This window comes from Chanos chanos, chromosome 11 (assembly GCF_902362185.1).
Source record: "Chanos chanos chromosome 11, fChaCha1.1, whole genome shotgun sequence".
In the NCBI taxonomy this organism is placed as follows: domain Eukaryota; kingdom Metazoa; phylum Chordata; class Actinopteri; order Gonorynchiformes; family Chanidae; genus Chanos; species Chanos chanos.
In genome coordinates this window covers 2214758-2233725 of record NC_044505.1, presented here as the reverse complement: position 1 = coordinate 2233725, position 18968 = coordinate 2214758, and the positions used below count along the sequence as shown (strand labels likewise).

At 43.2% G+C, this 18968-nt stretch overlaps 1 protein-coding gene across 1 annotated transcript in view; it reads right to left on the bottom strand.

The window, feature by feature from the left end:
* Positions 1 to 4724, bottom strand: part of nr3c2 (nuclear receptor subfamily 3, group C, member 2) — an 80031-nt gene extending 75307 nt beyond the window's left edge. Inside the window, exons 1-2 of the mRNA XM_030788326.1 lie at positions 4469 to 4724; positions 249 to 2082 (exon numbers count right to left, since the gene is read on the bottom strand). Coding sequence (XP_030644186.1) covers positions 249 to 2062 — 1814 coding nt within the window. The 5' untranslated portion in view covers positions 2063 to 2082; positions 4469 to 4724. The remainder of the gene's footprint in view (positions 1 to 248; positions 2083 to 4468) is intronic.
* Positions 4725 to 18968: the final 14244 nt, after the last annotated feature.

Sequence of the window (18968 nt, the reverse complement as noted above, 5' to 3'; positions counted from 1 at the left end):
TATATTATTTTCAAAACATCAACTTATATTTACGTTTCTGGAATGATATTTAAGTTTCTGTTATGTGAATGTTAATAAAATCAGACCCCAAGTTTGCCTAGAGCGAGCCACAACTTCAGACATGAAGGGAACTGTCTTGGTGTGTGTCTTTGATTCAGTTTAGCACATTCGAAAGCAAAATGAGCACTTACGCATCCTGTGTATGTACCGGGAAAAAAAAAATCCCCAGCATTTCTCCAGCATCTTACCTTGGCAAGCTGTCTGTGAGGCATCCTTGGCCCAGGTAACCGTCTTCCCTGGTAGAGAGAGATCCCTGCGACAAGCCAGGCCGCGTTTTCCACGTTTCCATTAACGCAGTAACTGGGGAAATTAGATTCAACAATGGGTTTGACTGGTCCCTCACATCGTGGCACGAAAACGACATTGTTCCTTGCGCCCCGATCTGGTAATGAAACGAGTGCCCTCCTGAATTAACGCCGACGATGGCCGATGTCGACCCGTTGTTTTTCTCCGGGTAGAAGCTGCCGTTGTTAGACTCCTGCTTAATCCCCTTTGGCAAGATGCTGTTGGGAAACACGCCAGGTTCGTAGTTGCCATTTAGAGGAGAAACAGGGGGTCCTAAGATCCCCGAAAGACTGTACTCGTCAATATTATCCCTTAAAGACAAGTACGTGGTCTCTGCACCGGGAAACATGCCCATCGAGAGCTGTGCCTCTCCGTAGTGCAAGTCCGAACAACTGGCCTCTTGATTTGGCTCGCTTTTAATTTGCGTCACGAAAGGCGACGTGACCATGTTGCTCTTGGTGCTGCTGCCACCAAGGCACATACTCCTAAAGTCGGTGCCCGGTTCGTTTTTGATATATTTCACCATGCCCATGGAGTCCAAGCCCACGTTAAACATCTCCCCGTCCACATTTTCCACCTTGGGGAACTCGAACCCCTTGAAGTCGCTCTCCCTCCCCTCGGGGCTGTTGATGTCGTTCTGAACCAGCCCAAGGCCCGTGGGCGGACTGGCGACGGGGAAACTTCTGGAGTGATGTCCCGGGCTGGAGACGGCCACAGGTCCGATGGCGGACGGACTGGACATGGATGGCCTCACGTTGACGTTGCCATTCGGGCTAGAAACCGAAGACCTCAAGTTCGCGCTGCACGACAACGGCGACCTCACGCTGCTCATGCTCTGAGGGCTGGACATGGGAGACTTCATCACACCGAGGGGACTTTCCAAAGGTGGTGACCCGATGGTGCTGGACTCAGCTGGGCTGCAGATGTTTGTGTTTCCCCTGTGTCCGTGGGACAGGCTGGAGCTAGCTGCAGGCTTGTGGTTATTGGTGTTGGCTGTGGGACTGCCGATGCCAAAGCATGTGGGACTGGAGGAGGAGGTGACCATATTATTTCTGGTTGGGCTGGAGATAGCGCCGGAGCCCCGGGGACTGCAGGAGAGAGCCGAAGCCAGGACGGAAGGGCCAGATGCAGTGTTGGTGGAACATTCCCTAAGGGATTTACCGTTTGGTGGGTGAGACATACTGGGGAACGTTGTGGAAGGAGCTTTCATCTTCAGGTTTCCTGCTGCACTGGCCTGAGGGTTGTCCTGCAAGACCTGCCCACACAGAGGGTACTGTCTCCCAGGGCTACACTGGCTTGTTCGGGCGTCTTGTTGGCCAAAGCCAAAGTCTGCTTCCCTGGCATCATTCATGTACAAACCCATGGATTCTGCGACTGTTTTAGACAGCTCCTTAGAGTCTGATTCTGGCTTACGGCCACAGAGGGGGCTGCTGAAAGCTGGGAAAGCGAAGGGCTGGTTCTGATTCTGGTTTTGGTTCTGATTCTGGTTGTTCCGAAACGTGGCCTGCTCGTTTCTCTTCATGCCATTCTCCTTGCAGGCTGCGGAGACGGTGCTGGCGTTCTGGGCGCAGGTTACGTTCACGATGTCCATGAGAACGTCACTGCTGGTCAGACCACCCTGCTCTGCCGTGCAGAAGTCCACAGAGCTTGGTACTTGAGCCCACCGGCTCCCTGTGTCGGTTCCTTCAAAGAGACTTTGGTATCGTTTTGTCTCCATGTCTGGATCATTTGATAAACCTAGAGAGAGAGAGAATCATTGTTGGATGAAAGCAACAATCATTTCACATGTTACAGGGGCATTTAGGGAATTATGCTCCCCTTGTAGAGGGGTTACACTGAATTTGGTGTGTGTGTGTGTGTGTGTGTGTGTGTGTGTGTTATGAATGAATGAATGAATGAATGAATGTAGCCTGGACTTAAGACAAATGTTATTATCTGGTTTTTATAACTCTCTGGAGAAGCCTCATTGCTCTCTGCTCTGTTCTGCTGAAGTCTTGACACACTGCTGATTGTTCCAGTTGAGTGAAATCCGAACTGAAAGCTCTTCCGTAGGCAGAGGTCCCCTGAAGCTGCACTACTTTTGGGTGAAAGTGTAGGTTAATGCGAGGTTTGGGGGGAATACTGAAGTTTTGAGTAATTTGTTATTTGGCATGACGATAATATCAATTTGCTGCTCGGTAGCACAGTTCGAGGATTAACGGTCGGATTGCAAATATTTTTCAGGTCCTAGTTGCGAAATGAAATTTTTAAGCATTACTGACCTACATTCATAGTCATTACAAGACAGCATTGGCACAAACAAAAAAAAAAGATCTTTCATATCTTTCATATCAATTGAAGAAACACTATTCGTAATGATGTTTATGCAGAAAGTGTACAAAAGTCTAGTCAGTAAGTGCGCAATGTTTTACTCTTAATTTGCACACAGTCCTCATCTGAAGTTCGGTTACTGAGTCCTTGGTCCTGCCGTGTGTGTGTGTGTGAGAGAGAGAGAGAGACAGAGAGAGAGAGAGAAGGAACCCCGGGCTGAGACGGTTCTAGGGGAGGGGCTGGACATCTGATCGCCTGACATATGATAACCGCCGACCGATAACGATTTGTATTAATACTTAAGCATTCACATTCATCGAATAAGATAGGTAACTATTTAGAGCAGGCGTCGTTGTCGTGTGGTTAACTATCGCCTCAGGTCAACCGCTCGGTTATACAGTTCAGTGTCTACTGTACAAGCAGTGTGCTTCGTTGTGTTGTCAAAGTGCACTTTAACTGTGGCAGAAATCCCTAAAGTTGCATTTGACAGTTGGGCTTTAAAACACATGACGTAGTTTGTGCGAGTGTGTGTTTGTGTGTGTGTCTCGTTCTCTCTCTCTCTTTTTTTTTTTTTTATTCCGACCTCTTGAGAGCAACCATTGGGCAGAACGAGACAGTGTGTCGCCAGAACTTTCTCACGGATTGGTCCGGTCCCTGTCATTCTGGTATTTGATCGTCTTGCAGCCCGAGCATTGCTGCGCCACTGCTTTGAAAATTGGAACACCCAACTGTGTGTGCGTCGTGCAACACACATGAAAACTTTGCCTCGACTTGTGTTTTTTAGTTTTATTCTTAATGTGTTTTGTTTGAGGAGCAAATATTACCACGTACAAAACAATTACCCGCTTTATCAAACTGCGACATCTCTTCAGTACTTGGTGGCAGTGACGCAGTTTGTATGTACGCTTTTCGCAAATGCGTTCAACTGCAACTCTTAATACTACAACATCTTCGTTGCACATCGTGTAGTTTGACTTGACAATTGCATGCACTTGCAGTTTATTTCTTTAAATGGTCGTATGTAGGTTAGTCTGGGTGCCATCTCTCTGAAATGGTTAACTGACAAGCCCATGCAAAACTTACATCAGTACGAAATGTACCGATATTTATAGAGCAACGGCGGTTTCTGTACCAAACTTAAGTTTAAAGGGACGCGAGTACTATGTAGTGAAATCAAACATTGCTGTTACGTTAAATCAAAATTGGTGCTAATTCATGCACCAAAAAGTGTGCAACGGAAAATGTAGCCTTTATTCAAGACACACGGTCGACGATTTTCGTCTCGATATTATCACCCCGAAATATCTCTGTTCGGAACGTTTCACCATATGAACCGAGTCATGAAACCCACTAAACTAACGGAAAATATAGGCTATAAGCGACTTTGTTTACTTTTCCCACAAACGGGAGTCGCTTTAAATTTATGGTGAGTCAGATTTCCCTTACCAGCTTGTTTTACAAGCGATGGCACTTACAAAAGAAAGAGATGGATTGCATAATTATTATTATTATTTTCATTATTATCATTTTTATTTCTACCATAACTGTTACTAATATTATTATTATTGTTGTTATTTGGTGATTACTTGGTCATTAGTCTCGTATAACATATAGCTGTTCTACAGATCTAAAGTTAAATATCGCTTGCTATTTAAACAATACGAAATATCTACTTAAACAAGCTTAAATGAGAACTTGTTAGAAACTTGCCGCAAGCCTAAATCCGTCGCCGCAGTTGATTATCCTTAATAAAAGCCATTTAAAACTGCGTTACTCTGAATTTTCTCGGGAATAATGCATTCTAAGTCCTTACCTTTTTACGACATCCAGTTTTGTCAGGTGACTTCGTTGCCGGGGACCAATAATCCAACAGAGGAAAGCGAATTTTATATATATGTGTATGTAAAACCCCAGTATATTCTCTTTTTAAAGACAGTATTCCCAGTGTTGCGACTGCTAGTTACTCTTGTCTTTTAGATCCACTAGTTTCAGTTCTGACAGCTGAACGCGCAGCCCGCAGCTGCGTAAATGCACTCGTAATCCTCAAAACAACCGCGCACTGTTTTTGGACAGAACAATTCGACGGCAACGGTGAGAATGACACTGTCAACTCTTAAAACGTTACGTGCACATTGCCAGAAATTTGTGGGGGGGATTTGGAGCCTCCCGGCAGAGAACTGGTCTTTAAAAAAAATGAAAAAACAACATTGAAGGAGTCAGACAGACTTGCGGAGCGACGTCATCTCAGGAACATAGACCCTCCTACTGCACCGAGTGCAGAGAGACCCGGAGAGAGAGACGGGATGGGAGGGGAGAGAGAGAGAGTGAGAGAGAGAGAGAGAGAGAGAGAGCGCTCTGGCGTCGGCTGAGCTCAGGTAGAGTCCGTCCAGAAGTAGGACAAGGTATTTTAATTACGCAGGTGCTAATCTGTGCATGTAGGGCGGATTTATGCGCACTTTTAATTTTGTCGACGCCCAGTAGAAAGCACACAGCCCAGCAGACGGTTTGCCAGTTTTTTATTTATTTGTTTGTTTGTTTGTTTGTTTAAAAAAATCGGGTAATATAGGAAATATGAGAAAGTTGTTTTTAATGTTAACTTTATATTTCAGTATCGTTTAATAAATGAGAGATTATGTACATGATTTTTACATTGACTTTACAGAAGGAAGCTGATTACAGTTGAAATGATTTGACAAGTTCATTGTGCCACTTACAAGAGTAAGCATATCTTATCATTTATTGGTCCAGTATATTTTTAGTCAGGCATTTGTCAGATAAAAGGCCGTCTGTGTATCCACCCTAATTCACCGTGAAAGTTTCACCGAAGTAAGTAAATGTATTCAACCTAATAAACCGATCATAGGCATGCTTAAATAATTTACCTATCATTTAAGTCTGTTTTAATCTGGGGGGTGGGGGGTGTACATACGCTGTTTTTTGTTTGGTTTATTTTTCCTCGGGGACATTGGCATAACTAGAGGGCAAATTAGCGTTTTCCTTCGTCCAGAAAACAGGGGCTACCACTGTGTGTCGGTAACCGTCCAGACTATAGCAACACTCCGTTCCGCCGAATCAGTGCTGTCTGGTTGTGCGATAAATCCAGGTTGTTACTTAATAATAAAAAAAATACAGTATAGACTTCCAAAACAGTAGGGCCCACAAATTCGTCCACTAGGTGGAGCAATACTTCTTGTTCGCTCTAGATTACTGTATTGTCTGAGGAAACGGTGAAGTGTAGGCTTCGTATATCGAAGGGTAGATTTCCTCTGAGAGCGTTACCATGGAACTTCGAGGATCTACTTCTGAATCCCGTGCCTCCTTCCGTGTATGAATGTGAATTCTTTAACGTATGTCACCGTTTACCAAATAGTAACAACATCATCATCATCAATAACAACAACAACAACAATAATACATATCATATGAACTTTTTTTTTTTACCTATATAGTGTTTCACATTTTGTGAAAGCGATAAAAGTTTTAAACTTGAAAACATATAGTTTTACATCCCTTTGCTGTTTTAGACTTGCAAAGAGCAGTGAATAGATTCACTTTCATATGCAATGTGTCAGTCACAGAGTTCAAAAGCCAGGGTAGTTCAGATTTTTTTTTTTTTTTTTTTTAAGGGCTTGAGACAGGAGCCAATGCATAGCCCTCCAAATCCATGTACTGTTGCCATGCTTTACAACTGATCTTAGCATCCAAACTGTGGTCAGTGGAGTGTCGTCTGCCTCCTACAGTTTCGAGGACGAAACATGGTATGGTCATGCCAATGAATCATGCATCACTGCATACTCACTCGTGTTTGTAAGACAGTTTTCCCTCATGAGAGATAAATGAGTAAAAGAGAAACAGCATTTACTGTTGACTTCTTTTTTTTTTTTTTTTTAACCTGAAGCCATATCTGCCAGTAATCCTGTTTAGTTGAAAATGTGTGTGTGTGTGTGTGTGTGTGCGCGTGTGTGAAAAGGACAGGAATTTTTTCCCCAATGAAAGCGATAACCGCGGTTTTCCGCCTCCATCCAAACGATTCACCCTTTCATTTATCTGAGAGAAGGATTCACAGACTTTCCCCCTTTTTAAATCTCTCTATCTCTCAACACACACACACTCAGACTTCAAAGTCAGTTCTGATTTGGAAAGTCGTTGTTTAATAAAAAGAAAGAATTTGGTGATTTTGTGGCTGTTTACCACAAGTGAATTCCTCAGTGATTTTAAAGTAACAGGTGGCCATGTAATTGGTTTAATATACAATAACTGTCCAGCTACCCAAACAGAACACAGCTTTTAATTGTACGGTGCTCAGACTAAGGGAATGGTTTCTGTTATTTGCACACGTACACTTAGAATTGCATCGTACAAGATAAAATTAGAAAGCGAAGCGCCTAGATATTTCTCTTTAATGTTCTGTGTCCTTCCAAACCACCAATGTATGTATTAATGTGATTTTGAAATACACGGGTTTGCATGCAATGCAATAGTAAACAATTTCCCAGGGGACAAAAAAAAAAAAAAAAAAAGAATTATTTTAATGTGGCCTGGTTTGGTTGTTTTTATTGTGCTACAAATGTCAGAGCATTCATTCGTGCGTAAAAAACAAAAAAAAAACAGTCTGAAGCCGTGAGTGCAGACAGCTGGGCCGACACAGGTCAGAATTAGACTCAGAGCTTCTGTTCTAAACATCGCCAGAATAAATAACACCGGACAGCTTCTTCCGCCGGAGCCCAGAATCCAGGAGACAGAGGAGGAATATTTAAAGGTACAGCTCGGATTTCATATTCATACTGGATCCCAGATTGATACTGGACCCCCTCCCAAAACAAAAAGATCACTTAGTAAGTTGACTTCTTTAGACTCATGTAGAATGTCATCTTCCGAATGCTTCGGGTCGTCAGTCAAACACTGACAGACAGACAGGCAGATGGATCGGGCAGAGAGCAAGCCAGCTCCTCGTCCAAGCACTCGTCATCTCCCGCCTTGAGTACTGCAACGCCCTAAGTGGCACGCTCACCGGCATGCGCTATCAGGCCGCTTCAGCTGGTTCAGAATGCTGCTGCACACCTGGTATTCAACCTCCCAAAACACTCTCATGTCACTCCACTACTTACTGCACTCCACTGGCTTCCAGTAGCAGGCCGCATCCAGTTCAAGACACTGGTGCTGGCTTACCAGGCCACAAGAGGCGCCGCCCCATCATACCTTCAGTCTCTGATCACTGCTTACACCCCTGCCAGAGCTCTCCGCTCTACCGCCTCTGGTCAGCTGGTCGTCCCCTCATTTTAGGAGCCTGGCAGCCACTCCTCTCAGCCACGTCTTTTCTCTGCCCTTGCTCCGGGATGGTGGAATGACCTTCCTCAATCAATCAGAACCGCGGAATCTCACGCCATCTTCCGCAGGAGACTGAAAACCCACCTTTTCAGAAACTACCTGTCCCCCAGTGCATAACCTCTCTTTCTATGTTATGGTACTAAAAAAAAATCCTTTGTAGTAAACTTGTCTCTATGTCGCAGGTCTTGTTTATTGTTTTTCTGTTCAATCGTCGCAGAATACACAGGAGCGTGGTACTGAGAATAAACCTGCATTCTCACCACAATCTTATGCTTATGAGGCAGTTAAACCTGACACACTTATTGTAAGTCGCTTTGGTATAAAAATGTCCGCTAAATGCCAAATTGTAAATGATAGATAGATAGATAGATAGATAGACAGACAAACAGATAGACAGATAGATAGATAGATGGACAAACATACAATATTCACAGATTATGAATGTGTTTAAAGATTTCTTTAGTGTCTGAGTGGCTTGTGACACACACACGCACACACACGCACACACACACACACACACACACACGCTGCTCTTCACAGAGTGGAATCAGTCAGGACATGCATTGTGGTTAGCAGACCAGCTCCTGGTGCGAAATGCATTGTCTTACCAACATCGCCACATTCCAGGAACATGACTGGTCACATGATCTGAGCTGACAGCTGTCACTCACGGTTGGCATGGCAACAGCTTGCCTAATGACTATATATATACGTGAAGCTTTGAGGATTTTAATTACGTACTAATTGAGCTTGTTATGAGTTTACCGGCGTGTTATTTAAACATACAGTAACACGGGGGTGTACAGTCAAAATGATCTGTCAGTGAATATACATGGTGTAGAGGACAACAAATGGATCAGATTTTATCAGTACATATCATATATTTATACCAGACATTATTGTTGATTTCAGTGTATTTAGAGATTGATTTTTGCTTCTCTAAACGACTGTCTGGGATATAAGGCAGTGGGTTGTGTCTGCTCACTCACACAGGCCACTGTGCAACGCAGGCAGGGCCATGTTCTTCTCTTCGAGACAAACTCATTGTCACACACGTCTCACAGTCAGGACCAAGGTCACTACCTCCACAATCTCTCTCTCTCTCTCTCTCTCGCTCGCTCTCCGTCTCCTCCAGTGTGCAGTTAAACACTCCCTAGTTTTCCACCTCTCCATTTTTCACCATCTCTTTCAATAAGTGACCTTCCCCACCTCAGAATGTATAAGTTTTAGGGGTTTGATTTACTCCAGGTAATCGCCCGGTCGATGACCAATCAAAGTCAGGCTCCATAAATCATCTGGACCTGTCACGGGCGCACGCACGCACACACACACACATACACGCGCGCACACACACACACACACAAATGACCTCTTCAGGCCTGCATGCGTAATACACAGTGTGTCTCCTTGTCTCCTTCAGAAAGGACAGAGGTATAAAACACACACACTCACACACACACACACACACACACACACATACAGCTGAACAGGTGAAACGAACACAATTCACCTCTGCACACACTGCCAGCTGAAGCGATACGCTGTGGTCCTGTGTGGTAGAGAGGGAGGGTTCAGTATTAAATAAGATGTTTCTCTGGTTATGGTTGTGATGAATATTCAGCAGGAACAGAGTATGAGATGACTCTCTATCAGAAGATTACCGTCACCCCCTCCCCTTCATCATCAAATAATCTGATGTTTGACCAAACTGTGTCAAGTACATTAAGAATTAATATGCGACGTGTTTCCTAACACGCATTCGGAGCTGCTCAGCCAAAGCAAGATGCCAAGGTAGCAGCGGAGAGAAAAAAAAAACCCAAAAAAAAAAAAACATTAAAACGACTGCGTGCCAGGGGTCTGAACATCTCTCATTATGCAAACACTTGATATTAAATCTTCATTTAGTTGGCATGATCAGTTACGTCTTGTGGTGATGTACGTGGGTTTTTTGTTTTGTTTTGGGTTTTTTTGCCTTTTGTTGAGACCCATTTGCTGAGTGAATGTGAACTCTTTTGACCGCAAATGGGAATTAGTGTCACACTTATATCTACTACTACCTGTCTGTTTTCAGCCTTTTAAAATGTCACTCATTTGATGATGCATATGCATCACCGCATGCTCTCAGCTTGTGATCTCTGATCGTGTTAATGCACAAAAGATGCAGAGTCTTAACTTTTTGTGTGATGCTCTGTTCCCTCTGGTCCCTGAATCTCTGTTCCTGATTTGTCTCCTGCTGAAATGTCCTTGATAACCCTCTAACCCTCGCTGTCTCTCCACTTACACAATCAATGTCCTCTGTCTTCCTTTGTCCCACTCAACTCACTCAGTGCCTGCACAAGGAGGATGGGCTCCCCCTTCTGAGTCATTGTTGCTCTCAAGGTTTCTGCTTATTTCAGACAAAGGGAGTTTGAGTCTTGGTCACTGGAGGGGTCGCAGGCTTGAGATCCTTTACTGCAGTGTCTGGTCTGAAAAGCAACCTACAAATAAAACTGAACTGAATTTGGAGGGTCCTGAGACTGGCAACCTGTCCAGGGTGTTTCCCTGCCTTTCATCCAATGAATGCTGGGATAGGCCCCAGCACCCACCGCGACCCTAATTAGGATAAGCAGTCTAGAAAATGAATGAATGAATTCGGAGGTCACTGAACTGAAAAATTTGCAAACCAAGGAATTAGCATTCTTGGCTCAAATGGAAGGATACTTTTCTTATTTGAAAAGATACGGTATGTCTGAGCAGTGAGTTTTGAAAATGAATTCAGACAGTATCTAACTGCCAACATTGTCATGGTAACCTTATCATTCACAGAGACTCAGTTTTCCAACTCATGGTTCAGGATTCACAGCAGTGGATGAACATGTATTTATGTATAATTATACTATTGTGCTTTACTGAATAAACACACACACATACTAAAATACACTCATACGTGTCAGTCCACACATGCGTGCCCACACACACACACACACACACACACACAAAATGTGTGTGTGTGTATGTGTTGAGTGCATACATGTATGTGCATTTGTGTGGGTGTGTGCATGCATGTATGTGCGTGCGTACGTGTACATAAGTGTGTGTGTGTGCGCATGTATGTACATGTATGTGCATGTGTGTGGGTATGTGCATGCATGTATGTGCGGGCATATGTGTACATAAGAGTGTGTGTGTGTGTGTGTGTGTGTGTGTGTGTGTGTGTGTGTGTGTGTGTGTGCGCGTGCGCGTGCGAACAGAGGCCTGTTGCCCTGATGTGACCCTGTCAGAGAGAGTACTGGGCTGGAGCAGACACCGAGACGCAAAGTGGGTCAGCCTGACTGTGATGTCATCTGAAAGAGAGGAGGAGGAGGAGAGAGAGAGAGAGAGAGAGAGAGAGAGAGAGAGAGAGAGAGAAAGAGAGGGAGAGACTAAGTGCGAGAGTGAGAAAGAGAGAAACAGAGAGAATGAGAGGGAGAGAGAGAAAGAGAGCGAATGAATGAGAGTTACATGTACAGAGGGCCCTCGGGGATGAAAGGACATTCACTCTCAGTAATTCTGGATTGATGGATCAGTGTTATACAGCACACAGACACACACATGCATAAACACAAACATAAACACACACCTATTCATAATCCCACAGATATCTGACAATGAGAGACCTGAATTGAATTGAACCAAAGTGAACCTACTTAAGCAGACTGAAATCAAGTGAATTGAATTGGACTCAATTTCATAACAACTATTGAACGTCCCTTGATCACACACACGCGATGACTTCGACACAAAGGACAGGAGACAGCTCTGATGTGACTGGCAAACAGGTTAACGTCTCTCACAAGTGATCTGACAGTCCCCACTATGCTTGTGTGTTATCAAAGGGTCATGGAGAGTGTGAGGGACTGCCTCAGGTTTCCATGCCTTGGCAAGAGCAGGAACGGTTAGAAACAACAGACGTCTCTGTCTGCTGACAACAGCTTCATTACCTTCTACCTTATGTGTGTGTGTGTGTGTATATATATATATATATTTTTTTTTTTTTTCCCCTTTTTTTCAGTTGTCCAATTCACTTTTTGCGTATTGCTCGTGGCAGCATATGCCACATGAATGAAAATGAAAACGCAGAGAGATTCACACTCACAGGAATATCATATAGCAAAGCTAACAGTGGTGCATTTGAATGACGCCACACAAAATCAGATTAAAAAATACAGCCAAAGGTCAGACTGCAGTCCAGTTACAGACACCACGTCCAAACTAGACTAAGATCTAACAGGTTTGGTTTTTTTCTTCTTCTTCTTAAAAAAAAAAAAAAAGACTCAAAGTATGATGTCTCTGTTGAGTCCCGTCTGAGCTCATAAAAAACACGTCATGTTACCCCTGTAACGTCAAGAGGGAAAACTGACCTATTTCAGGCTGCAAATACTGGCATTGCTCACTGCATACCCTTCTCCAAAATGTTAATGTGAAAAATGTTTATTTGTGTGTAGGATCACTGTGGGGGAAAATGCTTCCTTTGATCTTTTAATTTAAAATCATTATACGAGCAAGTAACTCTTTGAAGACTTTCCAGGACATGAATGTTTATTTTTATTTATTTATCTTTTTTTTTTTTTTTTTTTTTTTAAAGATAATTAAAAAGAGCGTGTATGTAGAGTTGGGACCCGCAGAGCAGAGAGGGGCTCACCTCTTGTGATATACAGTCCCATTTTAACTACAACAACCCACCCCCACCCCAACCCCCCCACCCCTTTTTCCCTGATCTGTTATTTTTAGCAGACCAATATTTACCTGTTAGTCTAATTAGTACATTTAGATGCTTACATTTTGGAGTCGAGTTACTTTTGCAGGTTGTCTGAGCAAAAACATCGTGTAACAAAGAGCAAAAATAAGAGATGTTGCTTTGTTCTCCCTCCTGTTAGATCCAACAACAGCCTATAACTCCAACAACACGCCATATGGCCTAGTGTCGCCTTGGGGCAGTTAGAAATAGGTCTTTTTTTTTACCCCTTGGATTTCAAACATTTACTTTGGAATTCAATGTCATAATATCCACCAGTGTCCATACCACAGTTCATCTGTATAGACTTAGTTATGTTATAGGTCAGTACAGAAAATACATGTTTTTGTCAGGAAGAAAAACCCCATAAAAACAATAATTAAAAACAAACAAACAAACAAAAAAACACCTGAGGAAAAAAAAAAACTGGAAAAGTAGAGCAAAGAGAGTACAGCAAACCGCAGTAGATTCTCTAGAGTTAAATTTACTCTGAGAGTGTTAAATCACGTTGAGAGAATGTGTATGGCCCCAACTCTTGAGAACGGAAGCAAAGAAATACTCTCAGACTCTAACATTAGCACTGTTATCGTAACGACACGATGTTTACTTAAATTCCTCAAGGCATTTTTTTATGTCAGTCTATAGTGCTTGCAAGTACATTGTACATGTACATCGTATAAACTCAAAAATGAACAAGGGACTGGAATTTTTCTCTTAATTAAAATAAACAGAGAGGAGCCATCTGTGGATACATTTGGCCAGATATCAAACCATCTGAAAGCTGCGGCTTGATTCAAGAGGAATGTCGGTTTGACTGTAACCTCATTTCAAGTTCTCAAATTTGAAAAAAAAAAAATGTCAGTGATCTCAAAGCAAACTGATAATTAAATAAATGTTCTCCGACTCCTTAAACAGTTTTGAAATAATGCTCCTTCAACTGCAAGCTGAAATCAGATATACAGAATTGTTTCTCTATAGCGCGCAAACAGACGTAACCTGTTCTGCGTCATGTTTTATTAATTATCGGAGGTGAGTGCTTCTCTAATCTGAACACAGAAGCTCGTAATTTAGGCATCATACATCGCGTCCAAACACCGTATTTGCATGCATGTAGACTATTAATTAAACTGTCTGTTATAAATTACAACCGGCGGGTGCCAGATATCAAGCAGCTGACGCCTGTGTCGTGAATCATTTCGCGGGACACATTTTCCAACATACCACTTGTGATCAGCTCCCGGCGTTGCATAACCAGCCATACTATGTGTCAAAAGTGGGCGGCCTCCAGCGAAACGGCTGTCTTTATTCAGCCCGTGGGACTCCCCCGCGAGCCTGTCGTTAGACTCGACAGTACAAAACCCACAGCAGATGTGAAATACACACACCTGGAGGGAGAATCTTTATAAACAGATAAAGAGGTAGCAGTCGCAGTGGGACTACGGTATATTTTAAAACTGGTCTCATGCCATATACCGATATAACTCAGATAGACTGCGCACAGAGGTAAATAAACTCCGTAACGGAGAGTACCAGTGTAACGAACGACAAAATTTTAATCAGCGTGTAACTCACAGACCTGACTGTGAACCATCGTTAGCCTGTTGCTAAGAGCATTTCTCAAGCTTCGTGAAAGTGACACTGTCGTGGTCCGAACGGCACCAAGACTTGGCGGACCGACTTGGCTTCACAGCTGAAAACTTGGCTGTAATGGTGCCACAAACTAGCTTGCATTCGTTTATGATAAATGAACCAAGTTTTACTTTTGTTAAGTCTAAAAATTTCTTTATGCAACTGTTCATGTTGTTTCTTTGAGTTTCTTTTCTTTTGAAACTACAACATTATCATCTCCTAATCGTCGAAAAACGAAATTTCTAAGCATGTTGATATAAGATGTTAATGTCAAGCGATTAGCTTCTCTGCATTTGAGCAACAGTTAATTAGCATATCCGTTGCAGACCTATAGCTAACTTCAAATAGCGTTAACGCATAAATGGGTAACAAAGGGTCTTTGGGATTTTTTTCTATTTTTTGGCAAAGCTTTAAAGGGGTGACAAAGCATTCCTTTGGACCTTGAACCACTGTAATTGAACTTAATATAGATTGTTGTCACAAGGACTTTAATCATAGTTACATTTGGTTAAACTTTTGATCAAATGTATAGTCTATCTCAGAGGAGTTTGGTGATGTATTGTAAATACATCGGTCACATACAATAGCACATTCATCCAACAGAGAACATGGACTTCTGAGTTTATGGAACTGAGTTAATGTGTTTTCCAGGAACAAAGGGGGGGGAAAAAAACGGTAGACAAGCAAACAAATGTTGGCGTAACACACTTGAATTAACACAGATTTACATCAAATCTGCTCGACGGCCGAACAGAACAAACGCGTCGACGGCAGAGTGAGCCGGAGCAGCTGAGGACACCCATTCTAGGTCAGGTTTGGGAAATCTAGGCCAGAGCAAACGCTCTCAGAGACTTGCCGCTGGGCCTGTCATATTTTACAGCCCTCATGTTTTTTCAGAGAGGTATGCAAAGGCCTGTACTCAGCCCTGCTCAGTCACTATGGCGATCTGCCCCCCCCCCCCTTCCTTTTCTCCGCTTCTGTTTTCCTCTCTCTCTCTCCTGCTCTCTCTCTCCCCCTCTTTCCCTCGCTCTCTCTCCCTCTCTCCCCCTCCTCCCCCCTTCTCTCGCTCTCTCTCTCTCTCTCTCTCTGTCTCTCCCTGTCCCCCTCTCTCTCTCTCTCTCTCTGTCTCTCCCTCTCTCTCCCCCCCCCTCCCTCTCTCTCCCCCCCTTCTCTCTCTCTCTCTCTCCCCCCTCTCCCTCTCCCCCCCTTCTCTCTCTCTCTCTCCCCCCCTCTCCCTCTCTCTCTAAGTCTCTTTCTCAGTAGCTCTCTCTGTGTGCCTGCCCTTTTATCCTCCTCTCCTTGTTCTCCTCTCGGTCTCTCTCTTCCTCCTCTGTGTGTGTTTTTAGTTGATCTCTTATTAGAGCAGTGTGAACGGGATATCTGTAGGGTCCGGATCACTGACACATCTAAAGTGACCCCCTGACATTTGACATTGATTAATTGTCTTTTAGTGTAGCTGCTGTGTTATTTTGGTCCATCTCTTTTCATTCTCATACAAAGTCCCATTAGAAATATCCTCCTTCCTATATAAATACGGCCTCACTAATCAGAGTCTTACTTAACTTTTCAAAACAAGGCTTTCAAAGCCCAATTTGTACTTTTCTCATTATTCTGGACTGTACTCTCCATCTGGAACCCGACAGACTTGGCTGTCTGCTTGGCTTCTCTATGGAGCATGAGAAAAAAAAAAAAAAAAAAAAGGAAAAGATTGTGCAAAATCGTAGGAATGGTGAGATTCAGCCAAGGTGTAAATTTGTCTGGCAACCAGTTTGACTCTCTTTACGTTCCAACCCATGCCAGCAGAGTTGACTCCGGAGCGGCTGTGGCGTGCGGAAACGCATGGAGCCCGGAGTGCTTGTGGAGCAGAATGGATTGAGATGACAGACAGTTTAAGGCTGGCATGGCTCTTATCAGACATCTGAGGCAAGGTGAGCACCTTTCATCCAATTCTCAGAAAGGAATAGGCCATTTCATCAAAACAAGGGAAAATTAGGTTTCGTTTAACTGACTCAAAGTACAACTTTATGGATACTCAAGTATGTTTGAAATGCAGTCATGAAAGTACTTGAAATCAGTGTCCTTTTACCACTAATTCTGATGGATCCAAAATGACTCTTAATTTAACTCTGTGCAACTCCAGGCAAAAAAAAAAAAAAACGACACCGTAAAATCCGCAGTGGGATTCAGTGTGCAGGTCAGAGCAAAAGTACTGTTTTTTTTTTTTTCTTCTTTATTCAGCTTCTATAAATCTTCACAGCTTTTCACATTCTGTGTCTTTCTGAAGATTTTTTTTCCTCCCTCCTTCTCAAACGCACGCCAGAGCCTTAATTTGGTAACTCTGTCACGACGTTCGCTAATATTGCCCATTTTCTCAGGCAAACTTTTCTCCTTGAAAAATTTAAATGTACCTTCGCTATGGCACCACTCCCCAGATGACATATCTAAAGGCCTAGCGCTCTCTGCCTGGAAGCTCCGTCAGATTAATTACAGCAGGAGAGAGCTGTTAATATTTCACTCTTCACAGCAGAGAAGCTGTGTGAGTGGCCCTGTGTGTGTGTGTGTGTGTGTGTGTGTGCGTGCGCGTGTGTGTGCGCGCATGTGTGTACGTGTGTGTGTGTGTGAGAGACAACACCTTCTGTTCAGCTACCAAGGCCTTTAGCAACTCCTCACCCTCTTCAAACTCCACACACACACACACGCACACACACACACACAGTCAGCTCCCACAAGTGAGTGAGTGAGTGAGAACGAGAGAGAGAGAAAAACTTTTGGTATTCTACTTTTATTTTTGTTTTGTTCCTCATTATCTCTGAGTTGTTGGGCTTGGGTTTGTATCTCTCAGGAATGTTTGGATGGATACCCCGTTAACATGGAAGTGTGAAGACTGAAACTACTCACACACACACGCACAGTAGTTATACAATAAAAAAAATGCATGACCAAATTACATTTATAGGTTATCCATATGAACATCAAAGCAAATGGAACTGGGTTAAATCTCATTAGGGAGCATCATTTTTCCCATGTAAGACACAAACGGTTTTCTACAGTCAACAATTTTCCCCCTAATTTTTTTTTTTTTTATAATCAAATTTTTCCACACCATTGTGTTATTAATTGCTAACTGATTTGAATATGACTCAGCAGTTGGAATACTCTGGGTAAAACTAACCCGGTCCCATTCATCTTGTGTGTTCTTTATTTTTTCTTTCTTTCTTTCTTTCTTTCTTTCTTTCTTTCTTTCTTTTTTTTTTTTTGAGGGGGAGGGTGGAGTTTAAGGGAGATGCATTTTATGACCTTGTGAATCTGGTTAAGTTTCCTTTCACTTTCAAAATCTCACACTGCTGATTTAAAAAAAAACAAACAAAAAAAAACAGCGGGTGTGGACAGGTGATGGGGGCTGTTGTAAGAGTCAGTTAAAAGTAACAGTATCTTTAGAACTACAGTCCAGTACTATGTGTCTTTTCAAGGGTGAAAAATACTCATGAACTAAGACGCAAAAACAAAACAGAAGTCAGTATTACATATCAGGATCGTTTCTTATGGTGGTTTTGTTTCTCTGGGAGAGTTTGGTGAGAATGACTTGATGTTCATGATGACGCAGGTTCTCAGGTCAACCTGTGACCAAGCATGTTGCATCCTCTCCGCTTCATTCCTTTGAGTTTACGTTGAGCGAGTTCTCCAGCATTGCCTCTGTTTTCACTTGTTTCACTGCTGTTTTTGTGTGTTTGTGTGTGTGTGTGTGTGTGTGTCTGTGTCTGTGTGTGTGTGGGTGTTGGTGAGTGAGTTTAGTTGATCTGGTGTCAAACCTCAAATACTTGATGTTGGTAGAATGCCACTTATATCTTGGAAGATATCATGTTTTTCCTACAGTAACAGTAACTGTTTGTTTGCTAAATACCAACTTCTCTCCCTGTTAACTTCAACACTGACTCCTAATTTCAGTCAAACCTTTTTTGCTGTTGTTGTTTTTTTGCTTTTGGTCCGTCACTTTCTGGTTGGTTGATAGGGATCCAGTTCCAGGCTGTCAGTCACGTGTCCAACACCAGCAGCAAATGAGATTCGTCCCAGACATTGTCACTATCCTGAAATCAACTTCTCGTCTTTTCCAAAGAGCCCTTAAATTTAACTCTAGTATCCCACAGACGGCGGCAGCCTCTTAAAAAGCCATAACACACAGACTGCAAACACACTCGGCCGAATCAGGCCCTTATAAAGTTGTCAGATCGCACTGACTAACCTCCTGATAAGTGAGCAAGGGGCTGAAATTAAAAGCAGTAAATCATGATTTCCACCGGCGAGGGCACTGAGGCCGAAGACATACCCTTCATGGACTGGTGGGGACCGGTCAGAGGCTGGCTGAAGCCGGTTTTGGGTGGGGTGTGTGTGTGTGGGGGGGGGGGGGGGGGGGGGGGCGGATACGTTGGTATTGGCAGCAGTTGGGAGGAAGGGGAGATGGGCTTGTCTACCATGAGGTAAATGCTGGTTTTTGTCAGAAAACTGGAACTCAAGGAACTGGACAGTGAAGATTCCGCTAAACTAGTTGATGTTTATTACACGCACACACACAAACACAAACACACACACACACACACACATACAC